The sequence below is a fragment of the Bos indicus x Bos taurus genome, chromosome 2 (assembly GCF_003369695.1).
Source record: "Bos indicus x Bos taurus breed Angus x Brahman F1 hybrid chromosome 2, Bos_hybrid_MaternalHap_v2.0, whole genome shotgun sequence".
In the NCBI taxonomy this organism is placed as follows: domain Eukaryota; kingdom Metazoa; phylum Chordata; class Mammalia; order Artiodactyla; family Bovidae; genus Bos; species Bos indicus x Bos taurus.
Genome location: NC_040077.1, coordinates 14,207,176 through 14,228,375, shown reverse-complemented (window position 1 = coordinate 14,228,375; position 21,200 = coordinate 14,207,176). Strand labels below are relative to the sequence as shown.

Below are 21,200 nucleotides of genomic sequence, written 5' to 3'. Positions count from 1 at the left end.
CAGTGTCTTTTGCATTGGCAGAAGTTCTCAAACACTGGAGTAGCAGGGAAGTCCCAGAAAGTCATTATTCTTAATATTAACATTACTGTTCTCATTATTCTGCAGCCAATACCATTGGCTCCAATTCTGACATTCTTCAAGGCTCTCTGGGTTCAGTGAGAACTCTAATGTTTCTTAAACTTGGAGCAGGTTTGAGAAATGAATATCCCTGTATATTTTCATTATATATAAAGAAAGAGAAGGAAGAGGATTACTCTTCTAAGAAGAAGGAGAAACCACTTCATTATCATTTTCTAACTCTATACTTGGGAATAGGGTATTAGGATGAAACCTTAGAAAATTAGTGTGGAAAAGTAGGATGACTCATTCTGGAGAATGAATGTGGGAGAAACCGTAATACAGTGGTCTCACATATGAGTAAATAGTCAATATATTATAAGTTGCTGAAAAAGAACAATGGATTTCCTGTTCTCCTGTAAGTGGTAAAAGTTCAACTGGAAATAGGAAAGATTATTTTTGGAAGGTTTTATATTACAGTTGCAAAATATAATTCAAAAACTTAAAAAAAAAACTATCATATGCCAGACATTGTGGTGGACAAGAGACTATTCAGTGGAGAATAAGAAAACTATGTGTTGCTTTCTCAGGGTTTATTTAGTGGTAAAGAGGGATAATAAATAAGAAATAATACATGAGTAAGAACAGCACTAAATGCTATGAGGTAAATCACTCACTGGTTGGGATAGAGAAAGTGATGAACAGTATACAGAATAACCAGGAAAGGCCTTTGGAAAGATAGAAATGGCTAGTCAGAGTGAAGTTTGGGGAAAATCATTTCTGATAGAGGAAAGAGCAGAATTACTGGTCCCAAGGGAAGAAAGTTCAGTTCAGTCACTCAGTCATGTCTGACTTTTTGTGACCTCATGGACTGCAGCACACCAGGCTTCCCTGCCCATCACCAACTCCCGAAGCTCACTCAAACTCATCATATCCATCAAGTCGGTCATGCCATCAAACCATCTCATCCTCTGTCGTCCCCTTCTCCTCCTGCCTTTGATCTTTCCCAGCATCAGGGTCTTTTCCAATGAGTCAGTTCTTTACATCAGGTGGCCAAAGTATTGGATATTCATGGAGTTGAAATCACACTAGTGTAGCTATTCAGTAAAGGGTGATAGTAGCATTGGTTGAGTCTAGAAGGTAAGGGGGCCTAGTCATGCAGGCCATGATACAGAAGTCGCCTTTCATACCAGGTGAAGTGGTACATCCAGTGAAATGGTAAAGGCAATCAGATAATTTTAAGCTTAAGAATGACAGGATTGAATTTACATTTTAAAAGTCACTGTGGAAAGTGACTTGCTGAGAGAAGGCAAGTGAGGAAGAGGGGAGCCTAGCTGACAGTTATTGTCAAGTTTCGGATGGCAGGTGACAAAAGCTTAGATTGGGGTTTCTGGAGAGGAGATGAGAAAGTGAGTAAGTTTGGTGTAAATTACACTGGTGTAAGCAAATTGCTTGGACTTCCTGAGGGGTTGATTCTTGGAAGGGGCTACTTGGGAGAAGACTCAAGAAGCCTTTCTAACTTTCAAGATTGAAGATGATTATTTTTGAAAATTCTAGATAAACATATCCTTTTGTTTACATACTTACTAATGGAAATTCAAAAGTAATAGAAAATATTTCATTCCTATGTGTTTTAGTACTTTGATTTCTTTAAGACTACTTACTAATTTATTTTTTTTCTACTTACTAATTTAGTTACCTTAAGTACGTTTTGATATTTCTGTGTAGCAAATGAAAAAAATGAAAGTTAAACCTATCAATATATTTCACAGAATTTGTTTTGATTTTCTACTTAATGAGAATGGAAATTTAGTTTGTTTATTTTTATAATTTGAATTTATTTTTCAGTTTGCCAAATTCTATATTTTCTTAAACAAAAAGGCAAAATATACATTTCTTCAATAAAGCAAACAAATACTCTTTTATCTCTGATTCTTTCACTGAGTTTCTGAACTACTATTTAGATGTTTTCAAACTGATATTAAGCAAAATCAACTGTCATACACTTACCTAACTTGTTTTAAAAAATAGGAGTATTATTATAAAAATTATTTCTCTCCAGCCCTACTTGTCTGTTTCAGATTTCAGGTCCCACTTGGGAGAGTTGGGAGCAGTTTACACACCAGGTGTTGGAGGTCTCATCTCACCTAACTAATCATGCTCCTTATGCTTATTATGAAGGTTCTTCATCAAAGGCAATTAGATATGCTTAAAAAATACGCAAAGTCATTTGAATAATAATAATTTGGGTAATAAAGGCATAAACCAAGATCCTAGATGCTTTATTTCTTATGGTTGTAATACATCTTTAAATCACATCGAATCCTTCTTGCAATGCTTGTCATTTAGATTTTTAGAAACCCAAGAGGGCTTCGCGTTGTTCCTTTAGCAGAAGATGAAAGTTTAGGAAGTTTATTAGAGGTAATGACTAGAGATGTCTGAAGATAAAAAATAATGTGGTCTCCTTTAAATTTAATTTTAAATACATTGATAAAAAATTTCTCTGTTCCTTAATTTTGCTTTGATAACATTAAAATAAACTTTTTTATTTATAACTTAATGTATAATTGTTTTTAGGTCTAAGTAAGTATAAGTCTAAGTAACTTTTAAGAACTAGTTCTCAACATCGTCAGATTCAGTTCAGTTCAGTTTAGTCCAGTTGCTCAGTCATGTCTGACTCTTTGTGACCCCATGAATTGCAGCACGCCAGGCATCCCTGTCCATCACCAACTCTGGGAGTTCACTCAAACACGTCCATCGAGTTGGTGATGCCATCCAGCCATCTCATCCTCTGTTATCCCCTTTTCCTCCTGCCCACAATCCCTCCCAGCATCAGAGTCTTTTCCAATGAGTCAACTCTTCGCATGAGGTGGCCAAAGTACTGGCTATAAGATGTTTATTTCAAGTCTTTTTATAGTTTTAGTTCTGAAACATCTTATTTCCAGACAGAAAAATAAGCTATGTTATTAAGGGCTAAATAATATAAAATCCTGTCATATTAACATGTATTTCACATTAGAAACTCTAGTGATTTGACTTGCTGCTTCTAAGGGCCATCAAGTGACAGAAATGCTTCAGTGACAGAAAAGTTAAAAAGCTCTTTAAGGAGACTGGACATGAGAGAGCTTTACTCTAAGGTAATAAGAGGATGGCCTTTTCACTTAAGTGGAGAAAGGTCTGCTTGATTTTGTTATGTAGTGTAGAACTTATTTTATGAGGCGCTAGATTTTATTTGGGTAATGTTAGGTTTATAGCATATGAATGTATTACAATTATTTTTAAACAGTTATTCATAAAGATCCATTTGAGAATGGCCATTCAAAAGTCTATACTTTATTTAAGTCTTTATACTAATTTAAAATAAATAAAAATAAATCCAGGACAAGATATTTTTTGTTATAGGGTAAATTCCCTCATAAAGTCCTAAATCTGCTTATTCCAGGTATACTTATGATTACAGTTTTCCTCAATAAGTAAACTATAGGACTCTCATAATATTGATTATTAAGTATATTTTCTGCCTTTTAAATTTTTTCTTAATATATCAACAAGTTCACTTACCTTTCCACAAAAATTCCAGCTTGAACAACATGCACAATGCTCCGAAATCTTGGTTTTTCCTCAGATTTCTTTTTCATCATCCCCATTTTCCGTGTAAAGGTAGAAGCCAACCAGTCCCGGACTTCTGATGGGACGGAATCCGACTGAATGTCACTGAGCTCATCATCGGTGTCCAGCAGTCTCCTACAAAAAATTTATAGTGATTAAACCCATTTATGATAGAACTCCCCAGAAAGCAGGCATAGAAAGAACACACCTCAACATAATAAAAGTCATATATGACAAATCCACAGCAAACATTATCCTTAATGGTGAAAAATTGAAAGCATTTTCTCTAAAATCAGGACAAGACGAGGGTGCCCACTCTCATCACTACTATTCAACATAGTTTTGGAAGTCCTAGCCACAGCAATCAGAAGGAAAAGAAATAAGAGGAATCCAGATTGGAAAAGAAGAAGTAAAACTCTCACTGTTTGCAAATGACATGATCCTCTACATAGAAAACCCTAAAGATACCACCAGAAAATTACTAGAGCTAATCAATGAATATAGTAAAGTTGCAGGACATAAAATTAATACACAGAAATCCCTTGCATTCCTATACACTAACAATGAAAAACGGAAAGGGAAATTGAGGAAACAGTCCCATTCACCATTGCAATGAAAATAATAAAATACTTAGGAATAAACTTACCTAAAAAAAGACCTATATATGGAAAACTATAAAACACTGATGAAAGAAATCAAAGATGACACAAATAGATGGAGAAATATACCATGTTCATGGATTAGAAGACTCAATATTGTGAAAATGAGTATACTACTCAAAGCAATCTATAGATTCAATTCAATCCCCATCAAGCTACCGATGGTTTTTTTCACAGAACTAGAACAAATAATTTCAAAATTTGTATGGAAACACAAGAAACCTCAAATAGCCAAAGCAATCTTGAGAAAGAAGAATGGAACTGGAGGAATCAACCTTCCTGACTTCAGACTATACTATAAAGCTACAGTCATCAAGACAGTATGGTACTGGCACAAAGACAGATATATAGATCAATGAAACAAAATAGAAAGTCCAGAGATAAATCCATGCACCTATGGATACCTTATCTTTGACAAAAGAAGCAAAAATATACAATGAAGAAAAGACAATCTCTGTAACAAGTGTACTGGGAAAACTGGTCAACCACATGTAAAAGAATGAAACTAGAACATTTTCTAACACCATACACAAAAATAAACTCAAAAAGGATTAAAGATCTAAATGTAACACCAGGAACTATAACACTCTTAGAGGAAAACACAGGCAGAACACTCTCTGACATAAATCACAGAAACATCCTCTATGACCCACCTCCCAAAGTAATGGAAGTAAAAACAAAAATAAACAAATGGGACCTAATTAAGCTTAAAAGCTTTTGCACAATGAAGGAAAATATAAGCAAGGTGAAAAGGCAGCCTTCAGAATGGAAGAAAATAATAGCAAATGAAACAACTGACAAAGAATTAAATTCCAAAATATACAAGCAGCTCATGCACCTCAATACCAGAAAAAAGAACAACCCAATCTAAAAGTGGGCCAAAGAACAAATCAGACAAATCTCCAAGAAGACATACAGATGGCTAATGAACACATGAAAAGATGCTCAACGTCACTCATTATTAGAGAAATGCAAATCAAAGCCACAGTGAGATATCATGTCACTCAGGTCAGAATGACTGCCCTCAAAAAGTCTTCAAACAGTAAATGTTGGAAAGGGTGTGGAGAAAAGGGAACCCTCTGACACTGTTGGTGGGAATGCAAACTAGTACAGCCACTATGGAGAACAGTGTGGAGATTCCGTAAAAAACTGGAAATAGAGCTGCCATACGACCCAGCAATCCCACTGCTGGGCGTACACACGGAGGAATTGAATTGAAAGAGACACGTGTACCCCAATGTTCATTGCAGCAATGTTTACAATAGCTAGGACTTGGAAGCAACCTAGATGTCCATCGGCAGATGAATGGATAAGGAAGTAGTGGTACATTTACACAATGGAGTATTACTTAGCTATACAAAGGACTGTATTTGAGTCAGTTCTAATGAGGTGGATGAAACTGGAGACTATTATACAAAATGAAGTAAGTCAGAAAGAGAAACACAAATACAGTATATTAACACATATATATGGAATTTAGAAAGGCAGTAAAAGATGACCCTATATGCAAGGCAACAAAAGAGAGACAGATGTAAATAACAGAATTTTGGATTCTGTGGGAGAAGGCGAGGGTGGGATGATTTCACAGAATAGCACTGAAACATGTATATTACCATATGTGAAATAGATAACCAGTGCAAGTTTGATGCATGAAACAGGGCACTCAAAGCCGATGCTCTGGGAAAACCCAGAGGGATGGGTTGGGGACGGAGGTGGGAAGGGGGTTTAGAATGGGGAGACACATGTGTACCTGTGGCTGGTTCATGTTGCTGTATGTCAAAAACAATCACAATATTGTAAAGTAATTATCCTCCAATTAAAGTTAATTAACATAAAAATGTATAGTGATTAAACTTTAGGAAAAAGTAAAGAAAAACTAATAACAAAGCAAGCAGAGAAATAGGATTTGAAGTATAGGAAGTCACTCTCTGATCATCTTTTAATATGAGCTATATCAAAAAATCACTAGGTTAATATTGGGAAAGCTCTGAGTTTCTCAAATTGGTCATCTTTTGAGGGCAAAGACTTGAACAGTTGAGAAGCTTCCCAAACATTTAAGTACAGTGACATCAGTCTGGAGATACTGATTATTAATATCATCAATATATTATTCCAATAATGAATAAAACTAAAATAGGGAAGGGGCTTCCCTGGTGGCTCAGCAGCAAAGAATCCATCTGCCGATGCAGAAGACATGGGTTTGATCCCTGATCCAGGAAGATCCCCTGGAGAAGGAAATCCCATGGACAGAGGAGCCTGGCGGGCTACAATCCATGGGGTCACAAAGAGTCTGACAGTACTTAGTGACTAAACAACAAAATAAGATATGGAAGAGAGTTCATAAGCAGATGTCTATTAAAGGATATATTGGATGGAAAGAAAAAGGGGAATTGAAGTTATAAAAGCTGTCTTCTATTTAATAAGTTTGTGTATACTGAGCACAGAAAGTATACACTATTTGTATAGCCCTTGGAGTTCACAGAAGTCATTCACATGTGTTATTTTATTTTATGTGTAGCCCTAAATTTTAGGAAAATAATAACTTACTCTGTGGATATTCATTCTGTTATCAATAGCACAGATGACAAAGTGAAAAAAAGAAAGATGAAAACAAACGGAAAAGCTCATTTTAGGTGACCTAGCCAGTGTCAAGTGGAAAAGTCGGAGCAAATGCTGTCTGTCTTGAGGGTGCAGATCTGATGGGCTTAGAACTGCTGGCTGAGAAAATCAGCTGTGCGAGGGGGAAATGACCAGGAGCTGAAAGTACTGCCCTGCCACTCTCCAGTATAAGCCCCAGATAGATAACATTGACGGCACTGGCCAGTAATAATAACTGCATTAAGGCTGGGCAGCTCTGGTGATCCAGAACTTCCTAAGGGTCTGAACTGGCAAAACAGTGTGAAAGGCTTAACACAAAATACGCAGAGACTTTAGAGAGCAATTGAACTTTGCCTCCAGGAAGAACGCAGGCGAGCTCTGTCTGTTGTTTGACTATTGTTTCCTTGTGGGTGCACCAATTTACTAACTCAGAGCTATTTTTGGCACACTTCAGCTTTGACCTTTAGGTTCCATTCACTTTGGTAGATTTCTTTTTTTACAGAATGAGGCCTAAGGATTATGAGCCGATGGAGGGAAGGTAGCCAGAGCTGACAGCATGTGCTAAAGCCTCCAGAACAAGCCACATATCATCTCTAGAGAGCAGGGATCAAGGAAAGGGCACAAAAGCAGGAAGTTCATCGAAAGCACCCGAAACTACCAAAAAGAGGCTCAAAAGATAATATGACTTCCTCTATGTTCCACTGGATTTTATAAATGTTTGGATGACAGTCCTTTGCCAATATTTATTTTTCAAAGTATTAAAAAAGTATGACTGCATTTATGAAATACCTTATGAAAAAATATACACAACTTCAGTGCAGGAGGTACAAAATTACATGTACACACATGAAAATAAAAAAGACATAGTTAGAAGTTAATATTAATACTTACTCTAAATCATATTTAATTCTCATTTGGCTCTTACATTTGGATGATTTTGATTTATACCTAACACATGGACATTGTAATTCAAAGCAAATTGTTTTTTTCCGCTTTTGGTTCATTTAAAATTAGATTCTTCAGTTAATCGCAGCAAGACATTCCACTACATAGTTTGAAAATTTCAGGGCTTATGCCATTTCTATTATTATTGATGCCACTTCTATTATTCCTTATGCAATGATCAAATAAAGCCAAAGAACAGGACAGGTGGAATGGGAATCATTGTGTGTAATCCTATGATGTCGCCACGCTCCAAGAATTCTACTGCTGCCTTGATTTTCAACTACACTGAGTAGAATGACAGACGCACGGTGATGGTTGTCAATTGGTCCTTTGCAAATCTGATGTGGAGGACTTTAGGACTGTATGTCCTAAAATCATAAATTATCCATGACAGTTCATCAAACATGATCAAATCAGCTTATGAGAGTTCATATACAGATGTGGTATCCAGGAGTCTAGCAATTCATAGTCATCATGCATGATGTCATTTATTGAGAGGGAAGAACATATAACTTCAGGGGGAAAAAGAGTAATATAGATTAATTAGTGAATATAAAAATAAAGGAACAGAGTGCATAAGGAGAAAAGCATGAAATATTCTAATGTATAAAAAAGCAAATCTCAAAAAAGCAACAAGCAGCTCTGTGACAGTTAATTTTTTATGTTCACACACCTAGCTTATGATGCTGTGCTGTTTGGTCAAACACCAGTCTGGATCTTGTAGTGAAGGTATGTTTTAGATGTGCTTTACATTGAAATCAGTGGACTTTGAGGAAAGCAGACTACCCTCCATAATGTGAGTGGACCTGATCCAATCAAAAGCCTTAAACAATAAGAAGGAATCTTGCTTCCAACTACTGTCAGACTCAACATTTACATCTGCCAGAATTTCCAGCCAGTGTCTGCCTCCTTTAAAGTATAAGTCAGACCATGTGCTTATGTGCTTAGTCATGTTCTACTCTTTGTGACTCTATGGACCATAGCCATGCTCCTCTGTCCATGGAATTCTCCAGGCAAGAATATTGGAGTGGGTTGCCATTTCCTCCTCCATGGGATCCTCCCAAGCCAGGGATCAAACCCACATCTCCTGAGTCTCCAGAATTGAAAGGCAGATTCTTTACCACTGAGCCACCTGGGAAACCCAACCCAGACCATGCCAATCCATACAGCCCTATGAAGCACACCACAACCTACATCTCTGCCTGTATCTCTTAACAATTTCTACCTTATTCATTTTGATTCGGCGGTGCTGGCCTCCTTGCTATAATCCTATCTGCCAAGCTTGCGTCTGCTCAGAATCTTTGCACTTGCTGTTTCCCCTGCTTAGAATCTCTTTCTCAAAATGTGTGGATCATTTCCTCACTGCATTGAGGTAGAAAGTGTTTCCTTGACCACCCCCCTACTCAAATAGTAAACATCTTGATTCTCTTTATCCTGTTATAGACTTCTTAGCACTTACCACTGTTAATGTCATGCCATACTTTTACTAGTTTTTTTATTCAAAATGTTTTATCCAGTAGACTATAAAGACAGAGCAGAGAGTTGGTCTGTTCTTATGCACTGTTGTATCACTGGCATCTACAGCAGTGTAAGGCACTGACTGGGGGAGTCAACATCCAGAAATATCTACACGAAACTATCACAAGTGATTACCTTTAGGGAGTGGAATGAGGATGGAGATAGTATAAGAAGTTTTAGTCTTTTAAAAAGTCCCATATTCTTTGATTGATAAGCACAAAAGCATCCTGAGGGTAGTTCTCTATTATCCATCATCTCTTTATTACCTTTATGTTAATTTGCTCTTGAATGATCTCTTTACAATTTTTGAAGCAAATTATGGGGAAATATTTATTTGACTTGGAAAAAATAAGACATTTTTCTGGATTAAAGACAAGTGTAAGACTGGATACTATAAAAACTCGTAGGGAAAATTCAGGCAGAACACTTTTTGACATAAATCACAGCCATATCTTTTGGGATCCATCTACCAGAGTAGTGGAAACAAGAATAAAAATAAACTAATGGGACCTACTTAAACTTAAAGGCTTTTGCACAGCAAAGGGAACCATAAATGAAATGAAGAGACAACCTACAACGGGAGAAGGTATTTGCAAATGATGTAACTGACAAGGGAACAGTCTCTACTATATGCAAACAGCACATTCAGCTCAAAAACCTAAAGACAATCCAATCAAAAAATGCGTGGAAGATCTAAAAAGGCATTTCTACAAAGACATACAGATGTCCAAAACACACATGAAAAGATGCTCCACATTGCTAATTATTAGAAAAATGCAAATCAAAATTACAATGAGGTATTACTTCACTCTGATCAGAATGGCCATAATTACAAAGACTAAAAATAAATACTAAAGAAAATGTGGAGAACACCTACACTGTTGGTAGGAATGTAAATTGGTGTAGCCACTTAGGATAACAGTATGGAAGTTCCTTAAAAAACTGAAAATAGAACTACAATATGATCCTTCAATCCCACTCCTGGAAGTGTATCTGGATAAATCCGTAATTTGAAAAGATACTGATACATGCACCCCTGTGCTCACTGTAGCACTACTGACAATGGCCGAGACATGGAAGCAATCTAAACGCCCATCAGCAGAAGAAAGGATAAAGAAGATGTGGTACATTTATACAATGGAGTACTACTCAACATAGGAATGAAATAATGCCATTTGCAGCAACATGGATGGACCTAGAGATTATCATACTAAGTAAGCCAGAAAGAGAGACAAATATCATATGATATCACTTATATGTGGAATCTTTAAAAATGATACAAATGAATTTATATCAAAACAGAAATAGATCCACAGACATGGGGGAAAAAAAAAAAACAACAACTATCATTACCAAAGGGGGAAAAATTGGCGGGAGATAAATTAGGAGTCTGGAATTAACAGATACACATTCAAGCTCATGCTTAGCTGCTCAGTTGTGTCAACCCTTTGCAATCCTCTGGAGCCTGCCAGGCTCCTCTGTTCATGGGATTTCCCAGGCAAGAATACTGAAGTGTGTTACCACGCCCTCCTCCAGAGGATCTTCTCAACCCAGGGATCAAACCACATTTCCTGCATTGGCAGACAATTCTTTACTGTGCCACCTGAGAAGCCCAGAGCGTGGTAAGAAATTCCTAATAAAAACACAAATAAGTTGTGAAAGAAAGTGAAAGTGAAGTCGCTCAATCACGTCCGACTCTTCGCAACCCCATGGACTGCAGCCTACCAGGCTCCTCCATCCATGGGATTTTCCAAGCGAGTACTGGAGTGGGTGAAGATAATTAAGTTTGGATAGAAGAAAGTTTAAAGGCAGGGGGATGAAACTTATATGAATTTTTAAAATAAACAGATACACCTAATGGAGCATATTTCTCCTCTCCTCCCTTATTCATTTTTCCTTTCCCTGGCACCTGCCCTGAACGCCCTTTCTTCTGAGCACAACAGCGAGACCTTCAGATTTCATTTGACCATGCTAGATAGATAAGAAGAAAGCAATGGCACCCCACTCCAGTACTCTTTCCTGGAAAATCCCATGGATGGAGGAGCCTGGAAGGCTGTAGTCCATGGGGTCACGAAGAGTCGGACACGACTGAGCGATTTCACTTTCACTTTCCACTTTCATGCATTGGAGAAGGAAATGGCAACCCACTCCAGTTTTCTTGCCTGGAAAATCCCAGGGATGGGGGAGCCTGGTGGGCTGCCGTCTATGGGGTCACACAGAGTTGGACATGACTGAAGCGACTTAGCAGCAGCAGTAGCAGCATGCTAGATAAGGCATGAATGGAAATTCCAGTATAATATCAAATAGTAATCCTGTAATCCTGGGCTGCTAGAGAGTTATCAGAAATAATTTTTTTATACATTTATCTAAGATGTGAAGATATCTAAATAAGACTATCACAGGTCAAACATTTTAGAGTAGTTTGCCCTCATTTCATTTTTGACATACATTTGTTCAAGTAGCTTGTTAAATGAGATCTCAAATACTATTATGAGTCTTGCTTCCAAAACATCCAACCACTTGACTGCTCTTTATCCTAGGGTTGGATGGCAGGGTGAGCATAAATGTTTATTCCATGAGTGCTCTTAAAAAATGAAAACTTTGTGTTTAAGAAACTTACAACATGAAAACAAAAATCGTTGGTACATTTCCCTTAGGAATTCTTAAAATGCACTATACAGAAAAGAAGGGCCAGGAGTATATGTCCAACATGTTAGCACTGTTGACCTCTGAAAAGTGCTTCAGCTGGTGTTTGATGCAACTTTTTTTAGTCCCAGTGGGGTCAATAAAACTGAAAGTGAGGGGTCCCTAAACATAAGCTGGGGGCCAGTGAGCTGTGAAAACTGACCCTGCCTCCAATCAGCACTCCTTGGGAGCTATTTATACTCCAAATTTTCTCTTGAAATCTGATGACACAATTCCCCAAGGGCTTATATTTTGAACTAGAGAGTTTGTAGGAAAAGGGAATAAAGAAAGAGGCAGCCACGGAAGGAGAGGTCATGGGATTCTGACTCTTAGAATTATATCAGTGAAAACATTTCTGTCCACAGTAGACTCTTGGAAAATAGTTACACTCATGTACCCAAACAGTTATTTCCAGGCATTCAGTGCCCACGCATATACCTATTAAGTATCAAAATTCAAGTGCCAAATGCAATTAGGGGAAACTGATTTAAATTATTCTTATAAAGGACACACTTCAACAAAAAACTAACTCATTCACCTCTTCCTCTAATATTTGCTGGGCCCACAGTAGGAGCACATATCTCTGAATATTTTACCACTAAATATTTAAAGCTACATATCAAGAGAACAAACAGTTACATTTGTTCTATTCTTTTGCCTTTTAATAAGTTTCATAAAAGTCTGACAAGTTGGGTTGGAAACAAGAATTCTCAACTCCTTGTGTGACAGGGCTGCACGCGCCTGCCCGCAGCTCAGGCCCTTGCTGTATGAACAGGTAGATACTGTGGTCCCAGTACAATCTCCGTCAATCCACCCAAGCTTGAAAGCAGCTGCTTCTTGGCCATTCTTTAAGGGTGGAGAGGTGTACACACCAGCAGTATCCTGGGCCCCCTCAGGAGAAAAGACCTAAGGAGGAAGCCCATTAAGACTTCGGAGACAGGCTAATAGACATTTGGGTAGAGAACTCTGGGGTCTCAGGGTCAAAATATGGTAGAGGGGCACACTGCACTGGGCAGGGAATTCCAAGATGTGAGTATCCAGCAGGGGAAAAGTCATGAGCTCAGTTTCTTCTTGGCCTTGGAGACCTACTAACCCATGGGAAGGAGCAGACCAAAAGATGGCCATCACTGAACATCGTAATGTGGGGGACAGTGTCCAGGGAAGCAGTTCCACTGGCACTGAGCTAAGGGTGGTACTGGCCTCATATTTGGTGAACACCCTCCAAGTGACTCCTTCTGGGATAACTGGGAGAATTAGAAGTTGATCTTTCTACAGTATGGTTATTCTTTGGAGGTAAGTGGTTCCCTCATAAGCAAGTCTATTAGAATTATTTGTTTAGTTAACACATGCATATGCTCTGAGGTGCCTGCAGCCTCTCCACACACCCGTTCTCCACCAAAAAACCCCAAGACTAATTGTCAAGCTTCACACAGACTTCAGAACCATCTGAGGATGGATTTAATGACAATGTCAGCTAACTTTATTGCTTACTTACTATGAACCAGGCAAGGAGCCACGCTTTACTTCATTTAATTCTCAAAACACCACCATAAGGAAGATATTACTATCAGCACTTTACTGATGAATAAATTGAGGTATAGACACCTTAAGTGATTTGCTCAAATCATAAAACTAGAGGCATCCATGCCATTTTTTGAGCTCAAGTCTCTCTGATTTCAGGATCTGAGTTTTTAACTGATGAGCTATTCTTTACCTCAAATGTGTGTTTTGTTTACTAAGTGTCCAGACTCCCTTTAAATTCAGACAAAAATATCAGCAATCATTATTCTCTATCCCATCTCTATGTTGAAATTCAAGTTTAAAAATAATTGATCTTAAAAAAATCTTAAAGGACTTTGGTTCACCAGAATTATGATTAGAGGAAGCTTAAATTTGTTTTCCATGACTGGTGTGTTGAATAATTTTCTTAGAGAGAAATATATCTGGATGGTATAATTTCAGGGTACTTTGAAGCGTGATAAATAAATTGAATATCAGGATGGAAAGACGTAATACATTTGAAAAGCCTTGTTGACTTGTTAGGAACCTGTTTCCTGAGTACTAAATACAGTTGAATTAATTTTTCCAGGGCACCACCCATATACATTTATTTATTTATTATTTGCCTTGTTTCAAAAGACTTAAAATGGCAGGCTCACAAATTTATTTCAACAGCTTTTTTTTTTATTTGTTTGGTTTTGGTGTTTTGGCAATTTTATTTTTCTGTCTACCTGACTAGGCCTCTGTGAAAGTTAAGGCCCAAGGCTCTGCACCTCCCCTATACCCACCAAAGGAAGCAGAGTTCCAGGAATGGGAGGGTCATCACCTGGGACAGGAAAGAGAGCCAGGAAATGTTGGGGGAGGCTCTGAGAAGGGGTTAGGATCTCAGAGGGTCAGGATCAAGATTGTATTTAGGGAGTCAGTTGGGAGATGGAAATGAAGGGAACGGGTAAAGCAGAAAACTGCCCTAGGCCTCACTGATGACTTTTGGCTTCCTACCAGGAAGTCCTTTGGCTCAAAATATCTTCAAAAATATTCCTCTAGGCTCAAAGCCTGACATTCCACTAATTACCAATTTTTTTGATTAGTAAGCATCCTCTGCAGTTAAGAGAAACTGCCTCAGGAGTTGGAATCCTGGCTTCATCATCTATTAGCTGTGTGGTCTTAGAAACCAACAGTCCATCTTTTGAATCTCAGTTTCTTTGTCAATAAAAGAGAGATAATAATAGTGATAAGTCGTGAACTGAGAGTCACTCAGTCATGTCTGACTTTTTGTGACCCCATGACTATAGGCTGCCACACGCCTCTGTCCATGGAATTCTCTGGGCAAGAATACGGAGTGGGTAGTCGTTTCCTTCTCCAGGGGATCTTCCCAACCCCAGGGATCGAATTCAAGTCTCCCTCATTGCAGGCAGATTCTTTACCATCTGATAATAGAGCTGATAATAATAGTATGTCTAGTGGTGGGGTTGGAGGATGAAATAAGTAAACACACAGAAAGCACTTAGAATAGTGTCTGATACAAAGCAAGCCCTCAGTAACCTCCCAGCCATTTATATACCTGCATGAATTAGTCTAAGCAGATCAATTTATGATGTGCAGTAAAAGGAAGGTATCTTGTGATGGAAGTGTTTCAGACAGTAAAGGAAGAAGTTGGTCAAAGTGGACTTGCAGGAACCAAAGAAAAACTTATGCATTCTGTGGGTTGTAAGGAGGCAGTGGGAGGGATCTCCAAAAATGTTTTTTACCTACTTTAAAATTTTAATGAGTAGGATAGGCAAATGAACAGAGACAGAAAGTAGAATAGAGGTTACCAGGGGCTGAGGGGAAAGGGGGACTGGGAGTTATTGTTTAATGGTACAGAATTTCTGTTTGGGATCATGAAAAGGTTTTGGAAATGGATAGTGATAATAGTTGTACAACACTGCAAATGTACTTAACTCCGCTGAATTGTACACTGAAAATGGTACATTTTGTGTTACATTTTATGACAATTCTACAATATCTACCTAGCATTGATCTTCCTGTCCCACTTTTCAGAGAATGATATGCTGCCTCTTTTAATCAAGGTAATGAGACAGAGAGGAGGGTATTCCAAGGTCGATTTGAGTAAGTGTCCTTCCATGGCTCACCAAGTTGCAGGCTGAAGAAAAAAGTTGAGGTTGTGGCCCAGAGATGAAGCCTAAGGCCACAGTTTTCCAGATCTGGGAGAGGTGATTACACTATAGACCAAAGAACAGGCCTCCTCTATGCCCCAAGAGCTGTTGCTCAAAGCACTACTTGTCTCCATTCAGCGCCCCTTGCCTACTGCTCCTAGTGCATGATGAAATTTCCTGGTTTGGGGAGGCATTTTAGCCCCCAAGCTTCATATACAACTTGGGGCAATATTTGGGCCACACTCCTTTGATAAGGCCTCAAAATTCTAGCCATTAAATTTCTAACATTCTCTATGTCTGCATGTCTATTCAGTTGTGTCCAACTCTTTGTGATCATATGGACTGTAGCTGCCAGGTTCCTCTGTCTGTGGAATTTTCCAGGTAAGAATACTGGAGTGGGTTGCCATTTCTTCCTCCAGGGGATGTTCCTGACCGAGCGATCAAACCCATGTCTTCTGAGTCTACTGCACTGGCAGGTGGATTTTTTACCTCTGAAGCCACAAGGGAAGCCCAACATTCTCTGTATATCTTTCCTATTGAAGCTTAATTCGACATTCTCTATAAGTGTGGTCTCTGGACTGGCAGAACTGGCAGCAACTGGGAACTTGTTAAACCTGGAACTTCAAGGGCTCTAGTCCAGACTTGCTGACTTAACAAGCCCTCCAGGTGATTCTGATGAACACTTTGAGAACTGCTCTCACCCATTCATGGTGTGCCAATTAATGGAAGATCATGGCCAAGGAAGTAAGATTTAATCTTTTTCTGCAGTGTGGACTTAGCAGTACTTATTATTTCATATGCTCATTATTCCACTATGAGAAAAGTGAGTGAACAATATAGGAAGGAACTAGCAGAAGAATCTCAGTAAAAGTATCTTAATTAATAAATCTTTAAGCTGATTTTATGAACAAGAATAATCTGTATGTTACTTAACTGAAAAATAGGAGTCAATTTCTCAATTTTTAGGATCTATTCTCTTAGACACTCTTAAAATGCACTGCAGTATTATTAACTATAGTCACCATGCTATATAGAGGCACCAAATTCTCGGGGAGCAGAGAATGGATACTAAGAAAAGCTGGGATATATTTGAAGGACAGGGGTGTGAAGGAAGACAAGGAATATATTTCTTTCTAAACCTATGAAGCTGAAAGACTAAGGGCAAAGACAAGAAGGAGTTAACAATAGCCAAACAGAATAGCAAAATAATTATCAATGTATATAGTGTCCTTCATAGATAGTTGTTGAGTAAGTGAATAAATGTATAAAAACATAGGCAGAGAGTCTTTGGTCTTAGAGGCTATAGAATATTGAGATACTTACAGTAGTTAGGTGAGGAATAAAATCATTTTCAGTCAGGTCTTGCTCCATGTGTGAAAAGATATTTGTATCAAAAAAAAAAAAGATAATCTCACCATTAAATTTTTTTCTGTTACCCTGGTCATATATTTAGCCATGTCTTCATTCACTGACTTTTTATATGCGACACAGAATAACCTGGGGAGGAAAAACTCCTGTTCCTGGATTTAAGTTTCAAAAATCTAGTTCCCAGAGGAGGAAAGGCCCAAAGATGATGGAAGAATATGTGATGACTCAGAGTAGAGTTTCCATTCCTATTATCGTCTAAAGATGCCCTACGTTAGTTAGGAAGACAGAAGAGATCTTGAGAAAGGACACTTGAGTCCAACCTGAAATTTTCCAAGTCAAACACTGAGTGGGGAAATAGCACATCCCAGTACATTTCTAGGATCCTGGAGCAGAAGGATGCTAGACGCCCTGCCCACCCACTAACTGCACCTTTTTATTTTAATAAGAAAACACAAGTCTCTGACATTCAGTACCTGGTACTTACCCAAGAACTACCCATGCTATTTAACTGTATCATGGGGTCAATATATTTCATCATTTGCCTTGGAAACTCAATCAACCTCTTGCCTTGTTTCATGGGAAAATATGTTCTAAATAGTTATCTTAGATATCTTAGATAACACATTTGTGTTAGGACTTATTATTAGGATAAGGTGACTGTCTACAAGGTTTGATGATTAAGAACATGGGCTTTGGAGCAAGGGAGATCTTTAAGGCTATAAGAATGCTCTCACTAGCAAGTGACATCCAACCTAACCCTAAGTGGCTTAAATAATTGGGGGACTTATTATTTTTCTTAACAGGAAAGTTGAAGATAGGAAGACTCCAGTAGGGATTTTTTAAAAAATCAGTAGTCAACAGTATCATCAAGGACTCAGGTTTCCTCCATCTTTCTGTGCTGCCAACTTTAGTGTTAGGTTGAGCTCTAAGCTTGCAGCCAGATGGTTGTATCCTTTTCAAGCATCATACCCAGATACAATACCCAGAAGCAAAGGACTCCTTTTCCACGGGAGGAAATCTTTTGATGAACCCCCATTTGTCTCATTGGCCAAAATTATATCACGTGTCCATGTCCAAACTTGCTGGTTAGGGAGCTGAGGACTAATTTCTGATTTGGATCAATTAGGATATACCCATCCTAAGGCTGGGTCTAAGACTGGTCTCCCATGAATCACTGGCTTTCCAGAGAAGAGTGAATAATTGAAAAAAGAAAAAAGGGTTCTATTACCAAGGAAGAAAAGAAAAGATGTTTGTAATCTCCATCTCAGTTTGAACTTGTCTCTGACACATAATACTTATATGATTCTAAGCAATTTAATTACTTTATGTCTCACATTTTTAACTTTATAGTGAAAATAATATACGTATTATAGAATTTTTGAGACATGAAATCATATATGCAAATTGCATAATGTATTGCCTTGGATATAATTATCTGTCAAATAATCTTGTTATTAATATCATCATTAGAAAAGAATAACATTAAAAAGTTTATCTTTTTCAAACTCAGGAAATATTCATTTATATTTTATTGACCCAAAATATCACAACAGTAAGCTCATACCTAATACGTGGAGCTTTTTATGTCAGCCATTTCTCAAAAGATCTGGTCAGATTTTTTTCCCCCTTTCACTAGTCAGGCTGTTTTTGAAAGTTTGCAGAAAGTAACACATCACAGATGGCAAAAAACATGAAAATCAACCAAAAGTTATTGCAACTTTTTCTAAGCCTGGTTTTCACACTCCATCTACAGGGTGAGAACAGCCTACAACACAGCACTCCAAACAGCCACCCCTCCCTACAGCTCACACCATAAAAATGGAATTCATAAAAATCATAATTTGCTTTTTAATGGTTCACCGAACTCCAGCAATGTCTTAGCACATACCCTTCAAACTGATTTCCTTAGGGACACCTCCAAATGGAATGAGGATGTACAGCTTGGAAATATCACCTCTGTCTTGTTTTGCTACCCTCAAAGCATCAGAGAGAGGTCATTCCAGAGTAATCAAAACAGAAAGATTTGTCTCTTGATATCATTTTGTCCTGATTCACCAAGGCTTATAGTCAGCACTAGTCATCAGTGTTTTGGCAACGAGAGTTTGTTTAAGGTAATTTTGTTGGCTTTTCTTTTATCTGTAATTGAAATGTTAAAGAAAGGTGTTTATTAGTCCAGCTCTTTTCTTTTCTCCATCTTCCCTACTCTGCCTCTAAATGTCTGAGGATTACACAAGAGTCAGTGATTAATCACTCAGGGTTTGCTCTCTACTTCATATTGATCTCTGAGTTTTAGAGTCCATGGTCTGTAATTTTTGTCAAAATTATTACCACACTGTTACTCTTGCTGAGCAACTGAGTTTAAAACCAATGCTTTTATTTCCAATATTCTGGGAGGTGGGTCATAGAGGATCCTGCTGTGATGTATGTCGGAGAGTGTTTTGCCTATGTTCTCCTCTAGGAGTTTTATAGTTTCTGGTCTTACGTTTAGATCTTTAATCCATTTTGAGTTTATTTTTGTGTATGGTGTTAGAAAGTGGTCCAGTTTCATTCTTTTACAAGTGGTTGACCAGATTTCCCAGCACCACTTGTTAAAGAGATTGTCTTTAATCCATTGTATATTCTTGCCTCCTTTGTCGAAGATAAGGTGTCCATATGTGCGTGGATTTATCTCTGGGCTTTCTATTTTATTCCATTGATCAATATTTCTGTCTTTGTGCCAGTACCATACTGTCTTGATAACTGTGGCTTTGTAGTAGAGCCTGAAGTCAGGTAGGTTGATTCCTCCAGTTCCATTCTTCTTTCTCAAGGTCGCTTTGGCTATTCGAGGTTTTTTGTATTTCCATACAAATTGTGAAATTATTTGTTCTAGCTCTGTGAAGAATACTGTTGGTAGCTTGATAGGGATTGCGTTGAATCTATAAATTGCTTTGGGTAGTATACTCATTTTCACTATATTGATTCTTCCAATCCATGAACATGGTATATTTCTCCATCTATTAGTGTCCTCTTTGATTTCTTTCACCAGTGTTTTATAGTTTTCTATATATAGGTCTTTAGTTTCTTTAGGTAGATATATTCCTAAGTATTTTATTCTTTCCGTTGCAATGGCCAAAGAACTAAATAGACATTTCTCCAAAAAAGACATACAGATGGCTAACAAACACATGAAAAGATGCTCAACATCACTCATTATCAGAGAAATGCAAATCAAAACCACTATGAGGTACCATTTCACACCAGTCAGAATGGCTGCGATCCAAAAGTCTACAAGCAATAAATGCTGGAGAGGGTGTGGAGAAAAGGGAACCCTCTTACACTGTTGGTGGGAATGCAAACTAGTACAGCCACTATGGAGAACAGTGTGGAGATTCCTTAAAAAACTGGAAATAGAACTGCCTTATGATCCAGCAACCCCACTGCTGGGCATACACACTGAGGAAACCAGAAGGGAAAGAGACACGTGTACCCCAATGTTCATCGCAGCAATGTTTATAATAGCCAAGACATGGAAGCAACCTAGATGTCCATCAGCAGATGAATGGATAAGAAAGCTATGGTACATATACACAATGGAGTATTACTCAGCCATTAAAAAGAATACATTTGAATCAGTTCTAATGAGGTGGATGAAACTGGAGCCTATTATACAGAGTGAAGTAAGCCAGAAGGAAAAACATAAATACAGTATACTAACGCATATATATGGAATTTAGAAAGATGGTAACAATAACCCGGTGTACGAGACAGCAAAAGAGACACTGATGTATAGAACAGTCTTATGGACTCTGTGGGAGGGGGAGAGGGTGGGAAGATTTGGGAGAATGGCAATGTAACATGTAAAATATCATGTAGGAAATGAGTTGCCAGTCCAGGTTCGATGCACGATGCTGGATGCTTGGGGCTGGTGCACTGGGACGGCCCAGAGGGATGGTATGGGGAGGGAGGAGGGAGGAGGGTTCGGGATGGGGAACACATGTATACCTGTGGTGGATACATTTTGATATTTGGCAAAACTAATACAATTATGTAAAGTTTAAAAATAAAATAAAATTGGAAGAATTGAAAAAAAAAAAAAAAAAAAGAAAAAAAAAAAAAACCAATGCTT

General features: G+C 38.0%; 1 protein-coding gene across 7 annotated transcripts in view; it reads right to left on the bottom strand.

The window, feature by feature from the left end:
* Positions 1–21,200, bottom strand: part of PDE1A (phosphodiesterase 1A) — a 394,734-nt gene that overhangs the window by 93,088 nt on the left and 280,446 nt on the right. For all 7 annotated transcript variants that reach the window (XM_027556059.1, XM_027556049.1, XM_027556069.1 and 4 more), the window contains one exon: positions 3,619–3,801. In XM_027556059.1, coding sequence (XP_027411860.1) covers positions 3,619–3,801 — 183 coding nt within the window. The remainder of the gene's footprint in view (positions 1–3,618; positions 3,802–21,200) is intronic.